This window comes from Manis javanica, chromosome 8, assembly GCF_040802235.1.
Source record: "Manis javanica isolate MJ-LG chromosome 8, MJ_LKY, whole genome shotgun sequence".
Taxonomy (NCBI): domain Eukaryota; kingdom Metazoa; phylum Chordata; class Mammalia; order Pholidota; family Manidae; genus Manis; species Manis javanica.
This window is the reverse complement of record NC_133163.1, coordinates 14,864,297-14,884,187: the sequence shown is the minus strand read 5'-3', so window position 1 is coordinate 14,884,187 and position 19,891 is coordinate 14,864,297. Positions and strand designations below refer to the sequence as shown.

At 34.2% G+C, this 19,891-nt stretch overlaps 1 protein-coding gene across 7 annotated transcripts in view; it reads right to left on the bottom strand.

The window, feature by feature from the left end:
• The window catches only part of EML5 (EMAP like 5), a 131,010-nt gene that overhangs the window by 28,323 nt on the left and 82,796 nt on the right, over positions 1 to 19,891 (bottom strand). For 5 of the 7 annotated variants that reach the window (XR_012133726.1, XR_012133727.1, XM_073242007.1 and 2 more), the window contains exons 22-30: positions 13,312 to 13,464; positions 12,455 to 12,586; positions 11,444 to 11,532; positions 10,443 to 10,619; positions 8,281 to 8,482; positions 7,550 to 7,676; positions 5,059 to 5,073; positions 1,756 to 1,834; positions 544 to 673 (exon numbers count right to left, since the gene is read on the bottom strand). Coding sequence is in view for 5 of the 7 variants with exons in the window: in XM_073242007.1 (XP_073098108.1) it covers positions 544 to 673; positions 1,756 to 1,834; positions 5,059 to 5,073; positions 7,550 to 7,676; positions 8,281 to 8,482; positions 10,443 to 10,619; positions 11,444 to 11,532; positions 12,455 to 12,586; positions 13,312 to 13,464 (1,104 nt within the window). In the remaining 2 variants the exon portion in view is untranslated. The remainder of the gene's footprint in view (positions 1 to 543; positions 674 to 1,755; positions 1,835 to 5,058; positions 5,074 to 7,549; positions 7,677 to 8,280; positions 8,483 to 10,442; positions 10,620 to 11,443; positions 11,533 to 12,454; positions 12,587 to 13,311; positions 13,465 to 19,891) is intronic. The other 2 variants (XM_073242008.1, XM_036991887.2) reach the window with 1 other exon arrangement.

Sequence of the window (19,891 nt, the reverse complement as noted above, 5' to 3'; positions counted from 1 at the left end):
GATGAATGGATAAAGAAGATGTACAATGGAATTATTACCCATTAAAAAGAACAAAACCTTGCCATTTGTGACAACATGGATGAACCTAGAGGGTATTATCCTAAGTGACATAAGTCAGAAAAAGCAAATACCATGTGACTTCACTTACATGTGGAATCTAAAAAATGAAACAAATGAGTAAATAAAACAGAAATAGATTCAGAAGCAAGGTGTTTGCTGTAGGGGAGGTAGGTTGGGGTAATGGATGAAATAGGTGAGGAGGATAAAGAGTGACAGACTTCCAATTATAAAATAAGTAAGTCAGGGATGAAAAGTACAGTGTAGGGAATAGAGTCAATTTTACCGTAATATCTTTGTGTGGTGACAGATGGTAACCATGCTTATTGTGGTGAGCATTTCCTAGTGTGTGTAACTGTTGAATCACTATGTATATACCTGAAACCAATATAATATTATATATCAACTACACTTCATTAAAAATATAATAAATGCAAGGAAAGAAAAAAGAACAAACATGGGGGATGGAGAATCAGGGTTTCCTACCTGTAGCAACATTGTGTAGAATTCCAATGGACGCAGTGTGATAAATTATATCATCACCATCATTTAAATAGTGAACATTATTCCTACAGTCTCTTCCTCGATAGCCAAAAACAAGCTCCAACACTAGGTCCTAAAACAATGATAAAACCATTACTAAATGTGAAGTTGTTTCTGATACAGTATTGGTGTCATCAGTCAAAATGGAGGGTACATTTTTCATCTTTTACAAACTTCGAACACAAAATTAAGCTAGACATACTTCTCTACACAACCTGCTTTGAGCAGCTGAAACATAAAACTTCTGCAGAAAGTTATAAAAAGGAAAAGGGAATCACAAGGTCATCTGATTCCAAGATTTTCAGTTCTTAAGACGTCATGTGTTCAATATTGAGATATCTTGTGTCCAAAAAAATACTTCAGTTTGTGTTCACTGTTAGTAAAAATATCTAAAATGCATACATAACTCAGGATACATTCTGCCCAAGGGATATACTCTTTAGGAATACAAACAGTACATCAGCGTCCATGCACAAAACTAAGTACCATCTGTGGTAACTCATGCTAAAGTTCTAGCAGGTTATTTTGCTACTGAAAGTGTTCATTTTCATTGACCTTATGAGGCTGAGTGGGGGAAGGAGTACAACAATTACCTTCTCACAGATTTACACCTTGTTTTTGACCTGTTAGCACAATTTGTTTTTTGCTGTTGACACTGGGATTGTGAAATGCTTGGGAGAACTCTCTTTCTTGCTCGAATATTCTGGAAGGTTTCTTTGGATGGAAGCAGACTATTGCACCCTACAGTGAATATACTGCATGGGGGAAAGATTCTGATTTGGTATAAGTATTAAATCTCTAATAATAAATTCAAACCACTAAGTATAAGACACTGCCAAGGTGCCTGTACTTCTGTAAGACATGTATTTACATATATTTACATTTAGAAGTTCTCTGAGATACTATTCAATGAAGGGTATTATTCATGGAAAATTAAAAGAGTAAAAAAAATAAAAAGAAACAGGGTATCAGTTAAAAACTCACACTTGATAGTTAAGCAATCACTTTTTACAACCAAATAAAGAAGATGAATTCAGTACGTTCATTTTCATAAAAGTTAATGCCAACATTTGGGTGTTTTACAGAAAGGAAATAGAATGAACTTTAGATATACTTTAAAGTACGAGTTAACACTGGGGAATAGGCTTTCCTTACCTCTATGGGTCTCTTTTTCTTGCCTACATTATTTGTCTGGAGTTTCTCTGGCTGCGGTGGGGCCCTGCTCACAGGGGGCCTGAAACAGGGAAGTAGTAATCAGGAAAGGCCCCATCACTGGGCACAGTCACTGAGCTTCCCTTGCCTGCCCTCCAGACAAAGATGTCTGACACACCTTCACCCAACCTGCGCTCCTTACTAGACCATGCCCTCTTTATCTTGACATCTTCTAAAACAGGAGGGTGGAAAGAAAATATTAGAACTTTCATTCATTTTTGTCTGAGTTCAAATCTGTGCCCATTACCTGCTCCTCTGTGCCCCTTACCTTTTCTTCTTCCTGAAGTCTCTAGTATGGTTAATGACATCATCAGTCAAACAGGACATTTCACAGTTATAAAACTATACATATACTCTTTGTGGTTTATTAAATATTTGAATAGTCATTCATATTAAAGGTTCAAAAACCTTTAATAATGTAATGACCAAAACAGAATTGGGATAACAGGAGTTATCTCATCCATCCTACTTTGTAAAAAGTAGTTACTCCAACTCCTTCTCTTTCCTTATTCTAGCTACTAAACATTTATCAACTTTACCTACAGAGTAGCTCACACATCTAGCCCTTTCTTCTCTGTTGCCACTGCTTGTGCAAGATCTCTTTATAATGTTCCATTAGTTGTATAGATGGGGATGCTCCTTCCTAAAACCCTTTAATTTTTTTTAAAAAACCCACCTGATTTAGTTTAATTGTGTATCTCACTATTCAATGCATGAACCACTATTCAAATATTTAATAAACTTAACCTGAACTCTAAATTTAAATCAATCATGTATCAACTCCTCCCCTCCAGTTTTTAAGTTAATATTCAATTTGTAGCAACTAAATCAGGAAATGATACAAGTCAACTTTCCTGTGGAAAAAAATCCAACATTTATGATTAAGTCCATAAAATTAAAGGCATAAAAATATATTTGCATTTTTAAAATGATTTTCAAGTTATACATCTACAAAAAGTTAATGAAGTGTTATATTTTGAACATGTAAAATAAAATAAATGTGCATTTCGTATGTGATATGAAGCAGTATTTAGTATTTACAAGTATATAAGCATGACTGATGACATGAAAATTAAAAGTACTTGCAAGAATGTATAAAGAACTTTTCAAATTATGGCAGAAATTTTGGTTTCAAACTTTTTTCATATATATTTTTTGATGCTATAATAAATACAGTTGAATTTATAAAATTTAACCTTTAAAAATGTTTCTCCCTCCAAGTCAGTTTTGTTGATAAACTTTATTCAACGTTATCACCTAACAGCTTTAATTATAATCCTAAAAGGTAATTTTTATCTACACAAACCAGTGTAACAGCTAAGCATATTTTAATTTTTATAGAAATAATTTAAATATATATTATCATTTAAGTAAAAATTATAGAACTTATATAATTATACAAACTGAATGGATAAATTTATAGTAAAACAGTTACTTATGTAGTATAAACCCAATAATTAAGATGCTATTCATTTTTGGATACTGATTTCAAAGAGAAAAATGTGGAAAACTGTAAAATAGGGCTAAAGAACACCAAGTAATATAGTTCATTAATGGCTAGTATGAAAGATGATAAAAATACATAATTAGGCCTCAAAAAGCAGAGCAAAGAGAGGATTACCTGGAACCTCTTTTCAGCAGCAGATAAAAAAGGGAAAAAATGACAACACAAATTTGAACTTAAAATACTAGTAAAATATTTCTGTAATAAAATACTTTTACAAGGTTAATACAGATAAACCATACTGCATACATTAAAGGTGATTTTTATTTAAAATTTATTACTGTATATAAGAAAAGACTTAAGTTACTCCATTATTGGCAGGGAAATCAGAAGAAAAAAGGTGAAGAAAGAAAAATGAGAATTCAACATGTTCTATGCTGTAAACATTAAAAGCTTGTCACTCTTCTTTTTCCGCAGTGCTATATGAATTTCAAACAAAACGCTGAAGCTTATCTTTGCTCCTCCTTATCAGGCTAAGCTGCTCTAACTCTGACCCAAGAGAGGTTTGCAGTCAGTCAGTCCAACCCAACAGATAAAGTGAGCCATTCAAGACCATGCTGGATTTGGGATTTTGCTAGTAAAGAAGGTAGCTTAAAGAAAAAAAAATCTTTAGTAATGTAATGACCAAAACAGAATTGGGAGAGATAACAGAAGTTATCTCATCCATCCTACTACTGAAACCAGGAACCCCCTTTATATGTCTAGAACATTCCTTTGTATCACCAATGACAAATGGTCATCTAAACTCTGCATGAAAAATGCTTGTGACAGCAAGGTCACTTCTACGTAAAAATCATTCATACCCAAGACATACCCGTGACCTCCCAACCTTCCTACATCCTGTCTTCCTTCTAGACAACTGTACACTCTCAATGTCCCTTTAAAATGCAGAGATCAGTCTTGAATAAGCTACCTCAGATCTGTGGCTAGATCTGCATCCTAGGAAACTGTCTAAGTATTATTTCTGTTAACATAGTATGTGATTATATGGTCCTTTTTATAAATTACATTATACTCTAGACTCATACCTTTTCATACATCACCCTCTATTTAAAACAGATGATGGATGTCTACTGTCTGCCAAATTAATTAAGGAGTGCCTAATACGTGAGCTTCTGCACGATCTCGTCTCAAATCTACTTTTTCATCCTTATCCCCCAGCATGTTCCTAATGGTACCTTTTTTTACTTCTAAAATAGATTAGCCTTTTCCACATTGTCCTGTTTCAGAAACTGTCTGAAGACATTGTCATTTCACTAAAAGTAGCTGTAAAAGTAGTTTCAAGAATCTTTTCTTAAAACATACCATTTAATACACATACAATTTCATCATCTCTGTCCTATGCTGTTTTAAAACAACTATATTAAATATGCATCAGTGAACTTAACAGGTTTATGAACTGAATAATTTTTCATTCATGAATATGTGATAACTGTTTTTATGAGCCTCTAAAACTTAAGGAAAAAAATTCAGACTTTCTAGAGTACAGGAGTTTGTGAAAAGTAATTTGTAAAAACAAATGATCATAATGAAGATTCTCATAGCAACACCCACGTAACTATATATATAAAAATGCAACTTTTCTGTAGGATTTATCTTACTGCACTTTCTAATTCTTTCTTAACAAATGTACTTCAGTGTTTTCTAGGGGAAAAATATCAGTATCTTAAAATAATATAAAGATAAAAATAGAACAAAGGATAAATTTTGGAATAAAATATTTTATTTAATAAACCACTTACCTTACTATGCCCTGCCTTCAACAGGAGCAAGAGGGAAAAAGTAAGGAAATATATATGAAAACTGATGATGAATAAAATGTAGCAGTTTAGTAAACATAATAAAGGATACATGTCAACAGAATTCTAAGGAAATTAAAAAATGCCTAAATTTTATGCTGCACTGAATATTTTTATTTAAAAAATTTGATTTTGATAGCAATTACTTTAAATATATTAGATTTGCTACAAAAACATTTGTAGAGAAAGAAAAACATAAAATTATTAAAGTTGCTTATGGAAAAAGGCCACACCAAAAGTATCAACCAAGTAATAACTGTCATCAGAAAAATTTTCCTTTTAAGTGGATATTTGACAAGCATTTAACTGTTTATAAAGTGTTTTGTTTCATAATTTATGGCAATAATATGTTTTATTTAAAATACATTTTATTTATACAGACTGTATTATCTCCTCACAAATATATACAAAGTTCATAAAAAGAAATCTCTTCATGTTTTTCTCCTTACATTCTTTCATTTTATGAAAATGAAGACTCTTAACTATGAGTCACATTTATGACTTTTGCGTCAACATTTTCTAAGGAATCTGGTACAGCTGCAATTGTAAAATGAGAATGAAATGCAAAATAATTTCAAAGATAAATTTTTAAAAATTAGCTCTAAAAAGTGAATGCTGACAGCAAAGATTAAATTATGACAGTGTCAACCATTTTTCATGAGCTGTAAACTATTTCCACCTGTCAGAACTTGGGTCACTTCAGTGAGGAGGGAGGAAGTTTAAGTGTTTCACCACAAATGATGACCGCCAGATGAAAATTAGGTCACATTTTCCGACAGACCTAATTTATCTGATAAAATGATACTGTTTTCCTTTAAGTAATCAATATAAAAATAAAAAAGACTTATGGGAATATCTAGAGTTCTTTCCTATAGAATACTGTTAACTTTATCCTTATGAAATATAGTGTTTTTTACATAATATTAAGAGCCATGCTACAAATACGCTAATTAGAAACATCCATATTTGCATAATTTTATGTAGTGTTCCAAAAAATAAACATATACGTAGTGATCATTACTTTGTGGAAACTGAATTTCAGAAAGTGTTTCATTATTAACCAAGTATCTCTCTTCCAAGGGAGGGTATTTAGTACTGAAACTCTTTATGTATATATAATTTCATTTTATGACTGAATCCGTAAATTAGGGATTATAATGCTCATTTTACCTCTGAGGAAACTGAGGCTGAGAGAGAATTGATTTCCAAGGTCACATAACAGGTAAATGAGAAAAATGGATATTTTAACCCATTTCTCTGACTCCAAAATGATGCCCTTTGCACTGTATGATACTACGTCCTACACAGTTGCTCCAACCGTGAATATGTGGTCGGCTTTCCTGAAACATCTCCCCCGTTTAGTAGTTTACCTCTTCATGCATGATAACCATCCTCTACCCCCTTTATTTAGGTGACAGTCTTGGTCAGTTCAACAGAATCCCTACTTCTCCTCTTCTCCATCAACAGCATGTATCTAACCCTTCCAACTTAATCCTTTTCCCTGAATATCAAACCTATCGGTGCAAACTCACATCCCTCTGCCAGTGATTTCTGGTGATACCATTTCTATCTAGCTGAGCGCCAATAGTCTACTCAGCACTACCCTAACTGACTAGACATTCAGCAATTCTGTTCAGTGTGAACAAATTCCCTCTCATTTTTACTTTTTCTCTGCGATACTCTTACTAACATCGCATAATAAAGTTTTCCTTATCACAGCTTTCGACAGAAGAGGCCATTGCTATTACCACCTCCCAGTCCTTTGTTACTCACTGCAATTTCTAGGTAATTTTTTCTTTATCATTTCTTAAAGTCTCTGCTTCTGAAATCCATGCCATCCATGACCATATGCTTCTTTTTTGTTTTCTATATTCCCTGATGATTTTTAAAACACAGGTTCACAATTTCTCTCTTGATCTGTTATTAGCATCAAGACTAAATAGTTCCTCTCATAAAATTGTTGTGCACACAGCCTTCTTTTTGATTTGCTGGTTCTAGACAAACACCAAAAATTCCAATTAGAGACAAACTATACTCCAACTGGCCTTTTGGGAAATTTTTCAAAATAATTATTTTCTATCCTTGATTAAAGAAACATGGACTGAAAGGCCTTTTCAGAATTTAATTACCTCTCTGCTCACATGCTTCCTAAAACAGACGTGGCACTGGATTCAGTTTTTATTATCTCCTGCAACTCCATCACATATTATAATGGTGAGCAAATAAGATTCCTTTAACCATACAGACTTTATATATAGTATGATTCCCTCAACAACTTGGAAAAGACCACCAAAAAAGTATTTAAGAACAAACCCATTTTCTATGAGGTTCTGGGAATTGTGAAATGCAAGAGTGTCATTGTTAGTTTTTGCAATAAATTCAATTTTTAATGCCAATATCTTTCTCTTCATCTAGTTTTAAACTTGATTGTTACCTCTCATCAACTGAGGGTTCTTTTTGTTGCAAATGAGGCTTGATTCCAAACATTGGGCGAATATTTGTTGATAAGGCTCTGATGGTGTAACTGATTTCATTCTCCCTTGTAACATCACTGTCATAACCTACCATCAAAATATAAGAATTATTCTCTAAATTATAACTGAGGAGCTTATGATCTTATAAATTGGATACAATGATGTTATAAATTGGATACAATGATGTTTAACAATATGAAATAGATTAAATAAACTGTTAGCCAAATTATGAAATAACATACAGTGAGTAAAAATGATACATAACAATAGTTTCAAAGTATTACTAACTGAAAGCAGCAGAAATATTCACAGAGGTGACCTCTGAGTGGTCACATTATGAATGCTGTTTTTCTATTACAAAGTATATTTTCTAATTTTTCTCTAATGAACTGGCATTACTGTACAAAAATATAAAATTATTTTAAAATATGAGGTTCAATACTATAAAATTAATTTTAATAGTAATTAAAGTATGATTATCATACATTTGTAGGTGAAGAATATCTAAGTCATCAATACTTGTCAGCCTGTTATTTTAGAGTTATAAAACCAATTTTGGTGTTAAATAGACCCCAAAGACTAAAACCACAACTTTTCAAACATTATTATTACTTTAACTTCTACAGTTTAAATAAGTGTGCTAAATTTTCTCTATGTTTTTGTTAAAATAAAATATTTTAAAGTGACATACCCCCATCTTCTTCAGAATCTATGTCAGATTCTTCACTATCACAAGGCCTCTTTTCTCGATAGCCCTCCATTTCATTTGTCCAAACCATTAAAGACATATCTGCACCTCCTAAGGTAACCAACATGCTGTCATCATAAGTCCAGCGAACATTTGTGACATGTGTACTATGGGCCACATACCTCTTAAACTTTCCACATTTTCCCTAGAGATGGAAAAAAAATTTCAAACAATCTTTCTGAGAAATATTATTACTTAAAAATTTTGGTTATCATTTTGAATCTCTTTTCTAATATATGATTGGAAGTTAATTATTTCAAAAGCATCTTGTTAAAAAAAAAAAGAAAATACTGAAACTCACTAGAATAAAAAGTAACAATTCCCAAACTTGGTGAGGATAGGATAAAACTAATAGTTTCACACATTTCTAGTTCTATGGACACAACTTTTTGGAAATCAATTTGGTATTCTGAATTAAAAGCATAACAATGTTGTGATATTTGACTCACCAATTCCTTTTTAGTCATCTATGTTAAAAAAAACGCTGGGTGCAAAAAAATTTCTATCATAGTATTTGCTTTCAGCAGGAAAAAATTTAAATATGTTAAAAGTTCAGTAGAACAATAGTTTAATAAAATTATGGTGTATATCTATAGATAGTACATACCTATTACAAACAATGGTGCAGACATATTACTGTTGGAAATATGCTCAATAACAGAAAGTCAGGATATAAATGCTTATGCACAGTATGGCCATATTAACAAAAAGTAATTATCAACCATTTTGGTATATACCCAGGTAAATATCTTTCACCTTAATTCAGGAGTGTTTTTGTTATTAAACGGTACACATAGGAATGTATTTTTATTTTAAATATCAAGAAAAATCTAAGTTATAGATAGTGGCAACTTTTAAATCTAGTACACCAGCATTACCAGGTTACATATATAAAGCTCAGATCAATGTAACATACGCAGGTTTTAGATAAACATCTTTTCAAGGGTGTTAAAATAAGAAATGTCTTAAACAAACAGAACAGAGTAACAGCTAAGTCAGTGAATTCTTTAGAAATGAAGTCTCTTAAAAAAAGTTTGTTGAAATAGGAGGGGGATGTGTCATCAAAATACTCCAAGAAGAGTTTCCCTGAGATTTTGTGGTTCCTGCTACAAGGATGTGAATGGGGAATCTGTAGACCAATAACCTAGAACCTATTTTTCAGGTGTCTATACCATCTAGAATGCTGAAAGTCAAGTTTCTGACCAATAAATATTTTACTGTAACACATTCTTATCAACTATGGTTCTACACTTAAGTGTATCTAGTACAGGGATCTTTGGAATATTTTCTTGGGTGCCCAAATACTCTATGAGAATTTTTAAACTTGTGTTTTCATGTCAGTGTTGATCTAAAAATATTACATTTTTTAGGCAGTTACTTAAGATCACAATGCAATGAATACCATGATTTCAGTGCCTTACTTCAAATTTATGTTTCTGTTCATATTAGGGCCAGATTAGAATAGGTGTCTGAATTTGTGATAAGAAATAAATGCATCTGGACTTGATACATGAATTTTATTTTTGTGCCAAGTGAAAGTCTAACATTTCCTAGTAGTTTAAATAGAGAAAAGAAATAAGAGACTTGAGTTGTCATGCAGCACACAAAAGCATGGGCATATAGCACACCAAAGTCTGTGCAGTTTTGTTTTAGCACAATAACATCTGTAATTACATTATATCATTCTTTAATTTTATAGGCATTATATTTATAGCATTTTATATTAGTTAAAACATTTTAAACTTTAAGTCTATAGTAAATTTATACTTACTGTTAATCATACATATACAATTAAAAGAATACTAAAATTATTTAAATTATATTAGGGATAAAAGAAATGTGTTCTCTAAAAGGGATATTTATATTACTTAATACTGAGGAATGCTATACAATATGTAACTTAAGCCATGGGACTATAAAATATACTTCAGATAAAAGCTATAAATATGTCAAGAATAGGAAACATAATTCTGAACCTTTCATATTATAGCATTATATATTACATATATAAAATTCATATTACAGCAATTAAATACTATGAAATGGCATTATCTTAACCATTTTTATAATGATGATCATTAGGAGAGTTAAAGAAAAACACATACTTTAGCAGGATATCTAAATAACTTCACAAATCCTAAATCATCCCCAGTAGCTAGGACCATTTTGTCACTGGTGAGGCAAGAGGCAGTTACATCTGTGACTTCTCCAATTACTGGCCAAATTCCCTCACAGCATAAACCAAGCACACTTGTCCATGATGCCCAACCAATTTTTTCTACCTAAAAAGGAAAAAAATGCTCTAAGTTTGTAATACCTAAACCTAAAAAAATTAACTGAAATCTGAACATTTTTCTTTGCAGTTATTTTTCTTTGTAATTATATACGTCGTAAATAAAACTAAAATTTTAATAAAAAGTTAAATTACTACTTGTCATGTTTTTGTAGCTTCCCAAGTCCACTGGTTCCTGCAGAAAAATTTTAACATAACATTATTTCACTGTGTGTTCTAGATGTTGAGCACTTTAATGACAATAAATAAGACCTTCTCTTCTCTTAGAAAATCAAGAAAATTATTTTTACGCTTCATGTTTAAATTTCTAATACTTTATAAGTGTGTTTTCCCATTAGTCACTGGAAATGAAGAACTTTTACTTACAGTTCCTCTCTTTATTAAGCCACTTTCATGATAAATTTGTTTAGTTTCTTTTTCTCTGCCATGTCCAAAAATTCTACTAATAATGAATTTTTTTTAAAAATTTTAAACCAAACACATTTTTTTTCTTTTTCTTTAAACAGGAATTTTCCAGCAAGCATCTTAGGCATATAAGTTACAAACTATTTCATAGACATGCAGTAGTTCAATCTTAGATGGCATGCCTTCTATTTGATATCGCATGCCTCTTGTCCTTTGAGAAAAGTAATTGGAGCATAGCTAGATATACAAATAATTTATTCCTTTTCTTAATACAGCATCTCTTAATAACCATAATATGAGTAATTTGAGAACAGGCTTCACATGTAACTAAAAGAAGAAAGGTAGGCATCAATTTTCTAACCACTCTTAGTCATATCAACAACATTGCAAGCAGTGTGATCTTCCTACCTCCACACTGGGGATGGTTTGTTTTTTCCCCCTGGGAGCTTCAAAGAATAACTGTTCTTTAGCACCAGTGTTGACCTGTAAAAGCTTTCCTTAAAAAAAAATTTTAAGAAGTACATATATAAGTTAAAAGTATGATGTTTAACTTTCATGGAAATAATTAAGCTTAAACAAGAAAACTTTCTTCTGTCGTCAGCCATTTAATGATGTAATTAAATTCGTAAGTAATTTAATTTTTGTCTATGTATATACATAAAAACTATTTAAATATGAGGGGGATCTGCCATCAACTATTTGTCACCAAATTCTTTTATCAACTATTTTTAAATATTTTTTAAAAATTTCATCAACTATTTGTCACCAAACTATTTCATACTTTAAAAAATCCTAGAAATAAATTTTGGAACTTTTAAAAAAGTATTTTGTTTAACTATAGTCAGAAAAACTTTAATTTACAATACTAGATTTATATATATAAATAGGTGAAACAAAAGTTCTAAAAAATAGAACGTTTAAAATATTTAGCACTTATCTAAGTTACTAAACACAGCCATATGCCATGCACTCTGCTAAAAAACAAAGGTACTCATTAAATTCTGTATGTTACACAATTATACTATTTTTAGGGAACATATTTTTTATTGAACAATGGGGAAATGACATTAAAATACTCATTAATATATCTCTTTTCTAAATTTTCAGTTACTATTTATGTGAAGCTTACCTTACAAAAACTAGAACAAATGAGTAAAAATTTTAAAAACAATAAATGACTTTACAAATTAAATAACTTATCACTTACTTTACTATCATTTGAATTACACTAGGAGAGGTACTGAAAAGTCTAAACTCATAACATTCATCTTCAGGTGTGAAATGCAGTAGTGGAAAATAATTTTGAGAATGTTTGTTTTTTGCAATGTTTCTGAACTCATCTTGTTGAATCACTTTCTTCTCTAAAATAGGTATACTAAGTGAAAGAGTTACCAAATAGTAAGTTATTTAAATTCTTACCTCTAATATCCCAGTCAATATGAGTTATATAACTGGTAGCGCCTTTGCATATTCCCACCCGTTTACTACTCATCACATTGTATATATCTATAAAGCTGTCATGGGATGCTACTGCAAGATATTTCCCAGAACCTATAATGGAAACATAAGTGCTTGACATTTTCTACCTTTAGAAATATTTTTTACATTCTACAACTAGAGTTAATTTTCTTAACTTTTTTTTTTGGAGGAACTCTTAGGTGTTTCCTAAGTCATAATAACAAATATGCGTCAAACAACAAATGGTAACATAGTATTCAAGTATATTATAATCAACAAAATGAAAAGCTTTTTTAGTGCAGTGAGGTAGTTCAGTGGAAAGCATATGTCAAAAATTATATACAATGTAATTTTGATACACTTTACATTTAACAAATAAAAATCCAAAATCTCTACATTCAGGAAAATTGAAAGTAAACCAACATAAGTAAATTTTGCCTTAACAGTAATTCCTATATCACAGATTTTTTTCAGAGATAGTGAATACCATGGAATTGATGAAGCAAAATATAATTTAAAAAGCATTATGAATATAATGAATATAGTTATCTAACCCCTTTTATGTTAAAAAGGAGGAAACTGAGGCTCAGAGAAGTACCTTAGCACAAGTCACACAGGAGATTTAGTGACAAAATTAACATTAAGCCATATATTTTGCCAATGATCTAACACAGGACTTTTACCTCTCACCATACTGCCTCTTTCAGTCAAGAAAAGCAAAATTGAGATAAAACAAGTTAATAAAAATTACACATTGATATATTTACTCATTACCAGATCCAAGTTAGAGATCAAATATGATAGTAGCAATATGTTACCTGGTGAAAATCGAATATCTGAAATAATATCTTTTCTGTGGTGAAAAGATACAAGATCTTCTAGAGTATCTGCATTTGCCATTAAGAAACTTCCATCATTGAGTCCTACAGCTAAAACTTTACCATCTGGGGAAAAACAGCAACATCTCCCACCTACAAGAGAAAGGAGCATATATCAAGCAATTTTCTTTATTTAAAAGAAAGTATGTGCTTAAAGAGACTTTCCTTTCAGAGAGGATGCCTATATTTATTATGGCCTCAAATCAAAATAAAAAGGAATCAAGGGACGCAGATAATAAAGTTTTCTATTGAAATCAGAGTTATGGAATTCTAAGCAATAATTAATACAAACCATTCCCTGTTCTGAATATAATAAAAGTGGATACTAACATTTACTTTAAAAGAAATTAAGTTGATGAAAAAGAATCAGAAATTTTTAACTAACATAAAAAGCTAATGACTTACGTACTAAAAAAAAAAACTGGTGGGTGCAGGGGGGAGTTTCTTTGTAGTTTCTGTCCAACAAATCAGAAATTTAAGAAATAAGACCATCTTCAAATAAATGTTTTCAAATTTAAAAAACTCTGACAGCAGGCAATTATTAGTTGAAGCTATAAAGATCTATCTATACATGTTTCCAAAAGACACATAAAGAATTAATTCAAAAAAATAAGAGATAATGTTGTATTGGCAAACACAAAAAATGGGCTTTATCCTGGTAGCATGGGATACAGCAGGCATATTCAAAATGCCCTAAGTTGCTTGGTATCTTGCATAAAATTTGGAGGGGAAGATGGGGCACAGCTGTTAAGGAATGAATTGAAAACCAAGCAGTCATTTAATGATCCAGCAAACATTGGCAGTGAAGGAATCCAGGATATGATTTCTGAGATTTAAGAGTCAAGAGAGGATGATTAATCGGAGCATTGTCACATGAGGGGAAATGATGTGAAATGGTTAAGATTTGGATATATTTTGAAGACAGACCCAGCAGGACTGACTAACTGGGAGTAGAGTAGGAGAAAAAGAGGTCAAGGCTGTATTTTTGTTTGAGTGGTGATGTCATTTACTGAGATGGGAAAAACTAGGGGAGATACCAGGTTTGTTTTGCACCCATGAATTTAAGGATGCCTACGAGAAATTCAAGTGAAGACATCAAGGAGCCAGTTTGATATATTAATGCTTCTCTGGAGCTAATGTTGTAATATGGGAGGTAGTAGCAAACAGATAGTAGTGACAGCCAGGAAGACTGAGTAAGTGCTTGTTAGAGTGTCGGAGCGCCCCTGCGCAGCCAGAAAGAAGTAAGAGACTTCTTCCTCCTGATGTGCCAGCACCAGCGGGTCAATGAGGGGGCAGGTGTGGGGGTTGGGGATGGAGGAACTTCTCGGCCACCAAAGCGAAAGATACACTACATCAGCCTTCTGGCAAATTTCTTTTCCACTGGCAGGCGACATTGTCCTGTGGCCACCGTCTCCAAAGAGATCTGCATATCAGCCTGAGAGGAGAGGGGAGGCATCATTCTCTAAATTCATTCCCTGCTCACTGTCTTTGCTTAGCCCGGTGGGTGACAGCTGCCATCTGTAGTTGCTACTTTACCCCTTAGCATCCTCTTTTACCCCTTTTAGTAACCACCTTTTATTAGTTAACACTTCGTTATAGTAACATTTCCATTCTAAATACTGGGGTTGTTTCTGTCTCTTGATAAAGAATTAGTACTGAAGGGGTCACAGGAGACGACCACTGATTATGAAGCATCTACTGAAGTAAGTGCCCTGGGAGTTCAAGAGGCTGCTGCTCTTGACCATTACAGAAATGATGATGACTACAAAGACTCTGTTACACAATAGATTCCACTGAGTGCAGGGAGCATTTAACAGAAAGAAGTACAAGCCCAGATCCTTAAACTTTCAGCACATGTCACAAGTAGAGAGCTTCCATGACAAATCTAAAAGAAACTCATATTTCTGGACTGATATTGCTGAAAATTAGACACAAAATTTGTGTAGGTTACAAATTTACAATGTCATTTGAATTCACAGTCTCACAAAATTTCTTATGTGAAGGTAGGACATTGACTGGGAAGGAAGGGAACTTTGAATCGTGGAATGGGAACATCTGGTTGGATTCAGAAAAAACTGAGCATCTTGAACTTCTGTATTATTCTGAGCCCACTGGCCAGTGCAAATAGCTTGCTCTCCCAGGTCTGAGAAGACTGGCCTTCTGGGGCAGATGCCCTGCAGGGAATGCTTAACCTTTTGAAGAACTGTCAAAGCCACTCTGCTATCACTATACCCTAACTTGGATCAAATCTCGGCATGCTCTAGGGCAGACGTTGGCACACTTTTTCTTAGAGGAATAGATAATAAATATGTTCAGCTTTGTAGGCCATATGGTATCTATTACAACAATTCAATTCTACTATTGTGCTGCAAAGCAGTCCTAAACAATACACAAATGAATGGGCATGTCTGTGTTCCAATAAAACTTTATTTACATCAGGACGTAGGCAAGATTTGTTCCACTGGCTGACCCCTGATACATAGGAAGGACTTGAAAAACTTAGGGAGGTAAGAATGTTGGAGTAGATTTTTCATACGCAACTTGCACACCCATCCACCAACTGCATCCTCCCAAAATGTCTAGAAAACAGTCTCCATGAAAGCATTAGAAATACATTAATTAAGGGCAGCAGCTGCAACCTTGGAAAGTTTTGTGAATACCCTCTTATATAGGTCAAGGAATGGGAGACAGAATCTTACCCACCAAAGATATGGTAGATTCTTTTACCAAAAAGGGCAACATGGATGTACTAATAATCAGAATGTTTTGGCCTGGGATATTTCTATTAGTGGCTAATTAATCACAGTGTCTCCAAGAATGCAACAGATGAGTAAGCTACTAGATTAATATTTGATCTACATAATAGAAAAAACTCCAAACCTGGTAAATAAGAAGTACCTGACTTAAATCACAATAATGGAGTGTTACATGTTCTCAACCAGTTTTCAGACCTAAGTTAATTCATATATACTCAGAGCCTTCTGATTGAAGGGAAGACCAAGTCCCAATAAGGACAGACCCTATAGCACTGCCCCACCCCAAGAATATCATGTCAATCTTCCTCCAAGGATCCATTTAACTAAAATGACCGCTTAACTAAAATGATTGTGAACTGGAGCAAAGGAAATATTGAAACTTTTAGGAATTACTACACATGGGCTCTGAATTAACACTAATTCTTGAGGACACAAAATGCTGCTGTTGTATATCAGCAAAAGTGGGAACTTAGGGTGATCATTTGACAGATGGAGTCTGAGCCCAGGTTTGAATAACAGTGAACCCAGGTGGTCTGTGAACTCCACAGAATTCCTGAATTGAAAAAGACATATGTGACAGCCTGTAGACTCCTCTAGGCTGGGTCTGTGATCCATGGGCATTCTGACAGGAAAAATTAAGGGAAAACCCCTGGAAATTCTTCCCTCTACCAAGACATAAACCAGAAGCAAAACTGCAAGCCTGAAAATTGCAAAAATCAGTGACAAATATCAGTGACTACCAAAGACTTGAAGTGTATGGGGTAAGAATTCCTATCAGATCATCATTTAAACTGGCCTGTTTGGTCTGTGCTGAAATAAGATGGATTTTGGATAATATCAGCAGACAGTAAATTTAATTAGGTGGTGACTCCAGTTCAAACTACTCCTCCAGATCTTTACTAAAACAAGTTAATACTGCCCCAGGCATTTGCATGCAGCTATTGCTCTGGTTAATGCTTTTTCCTCCATATCAGTTTGTAAGGACCACCAGAAGCAGTTTGCTTTTACCTGGCTTGTATTTGTGCACACCTTCAAAGCCTTGCCTCAGGGCTATTTCAACTCTCCTGTTCTTTGCCATATATAGTCCTCAGAGATCCTGATTGTCTTGACATTCCACAAAACATCTCAATGGTCCACTACCTTGATGACATTATGCAGAATGGATCTAGGGAGCAGGAAGCAACAAGTACTTTAGATGCCTTAGTAAGACATAAGTGAGTCAGGAGAGTGGCAGATAATTCCCTCCAAAATTGAGGGACCTACCACTTCAGTGAAGCTTTTGGGGATCCAGTGTCTGGAGTACACCAAGATATTCCCTCCAAAGTGAAAGACAAGTTGTTGTACCTCCCACCACCTGCCACAAACGAAAGGAGGAAAATACTTGATAGGTCTTGTGGAAGCAACATATATACCACATTTGAATGAACTGCTTCCGCTCACCTATCACGTCACTAACAAGGCTTCCAGTGTCCAGTGGGGACCAGAATAAGAGATGGCAAGACTGATCTTCCACTCGGGATTTATGACATAGCAAATCCACCTGATACTCAAAGTGTCTGTGGTAAATATGGATGCTGTACGGAGTCTCTAGAAACTATCAAAGGAGAATTGTACTGAAGATGCTTTTATTTGGGAGCAAAATCCATTCCCTCCTTTACAGATAACTATTTTCCTTTTGAGAAGCAGCTTCCCCCTTGCCTCTAGGCTTTGTTAGAGAGTAAATGTTTACCTATGGGATATTAGGTGACTATGTGTCCTAAGTTTCCTATCATCAACTGAAAGTTACATGACTAACCTAACTATAGATAGACTGTTGTTGTGCACAACCATTGAGTGAAAATAGCAAGCAAAAGGCCAGGCTTGGACAGATATGGAAGTTTTAAGTAATGTGCATGAATAGGTGGCTCAGAATCCTTCAACAGTAATTCCTGGTGCAATGTGTCTTACAAATTTATGGCCCCATGTGTGCTGATTATGATTATGATCAGTTGATTGAGGAAGAAAAAATATGAACCAGGTTCCCAGATGTTTCTATACCACATGTTGGGGCCTGCCTGAAGGCACTGCAGCCCGACCAGTGCTGACCTTGAAGACAACAGTAAAGGTGAAACTTCTCAGTGGACAGCACTTTAAGCAGTACATTTGGTTTTCTGCTTTATAGTGAGAGATGATCAGGTGGACAGATTTACAAGATTCTTTAGCAACTGTTAACTATTTGGGTGAACGGTTAGGTACTGGAAGAAACAGGATTAGAAGGCTAGAGACAAGGAAATCTGGAAAATAGATGTGTGGATGAAATTCTCAGAAAAGGCACAGGCTGTGAAGATTTTTGTGTCCTAGGGAATGCTCACAAAAGGGCATCCACTGAAGAGGAGACTTGCAATAATCAAATGACAAAATGATATGCTCTGTTGATGTCAGGCAGTGTCTTTTCCTAGCCAGCTAGTATTTACTTGTCATGATGGCAAGTACAGAGTCTACACTTGGGTTCAAAATCATGGACTTCTCTTTAGTAAGGCTGATCTTGCTACCACTACTGCTGAGTGTCTTTATCTGCTAACAGTAGAGACCAATGGACCTCTAATATGGCACCATTCCCCAGACAGACCATCCAGTCATCTGGGTAGCTTGTTGATTACATTGGGCCTCTTCCATTGTGGAGGGGAAAACACTCATCCTCACTAAAATAGACATGAATTTTGGATCTGCCTTCCCTACCCATAATGCTTCTGCTAGCACCACCATGTGTCACACACAAGATGCCTTATCCACTGTCACTCAATTCCATGCTTCTGATCAACAAATCCATTTCACAGCAAAGGATGTGCAGCATTAGGCTCATACCAATGATATTAACTGGTTTTATCACACACACCCATCACTCAGAGGAAGCTGCTAACAGAATGGTATAAAAGTTTGCTGAAAACTAATTTTTGGCACCTGAAGTAACACCCTAAAGATCGGGGCTTTGTCTTACAGGATACAGTAGGTATATGCTTTGAAGCATAGACCATTGTTTGGTGCTCTCTCATAGCCAGAATACATGGGTCTGGAAAACAAGAGGGGGAGGTGGGAGTGGCTCCTCTCACTATTGTATCTAATGACCAACTTGTACAATTTTATTTCACATCTTGGCAACTCTGGGCTCTGTTGATTTAGTCTTAGCTCCCAAGAACAGGGAGAATGCTTTCACCAAGGGACATGTTTCCACTGAATGGAAAGATGAGACCATTACTTGGCCATCTAGAGAAAATTACACCACTGAACCAACAGGCAAAGAAAGGGATTGTTACTCTTCTGGCTCGGGTAATTGATCCTGATTTCAAAGGGGAAAATAGGTTACTGCTACACAATTAGAACAAAAGGACTGTATCTGGAACCCAGGAGATTCACTGGGATGTCTCTTAGTCCTTCCATGACCAATGGGAAAACTTAATGGAAAGCAATAGCATCCAGGAAAAAAAAAAAAGCAGGCAGAGATACTGAGATTTCACATCAGTAATGAAGGTTTGGGTCACTCCAAAGTTAAATAACTCCAACCACCTGAAGTTCTGGCTAAGGACAAAGGTATGAAATGGGTAGTGGAAAAAGGAAATCACATTTATCAACCACAGCCTATAACCAGTCACAGAAACAGGGATGCTTTTGTTACGGTTGAGGCTTTATTTCACACCGGCGGGCTCAGAGGGGAGTAATCTCCCAAAAGTCTGAGCCCCAAACAAAGGCAAAGGGAGCAATATATATCTTCCTGCTTCTGTATCTGT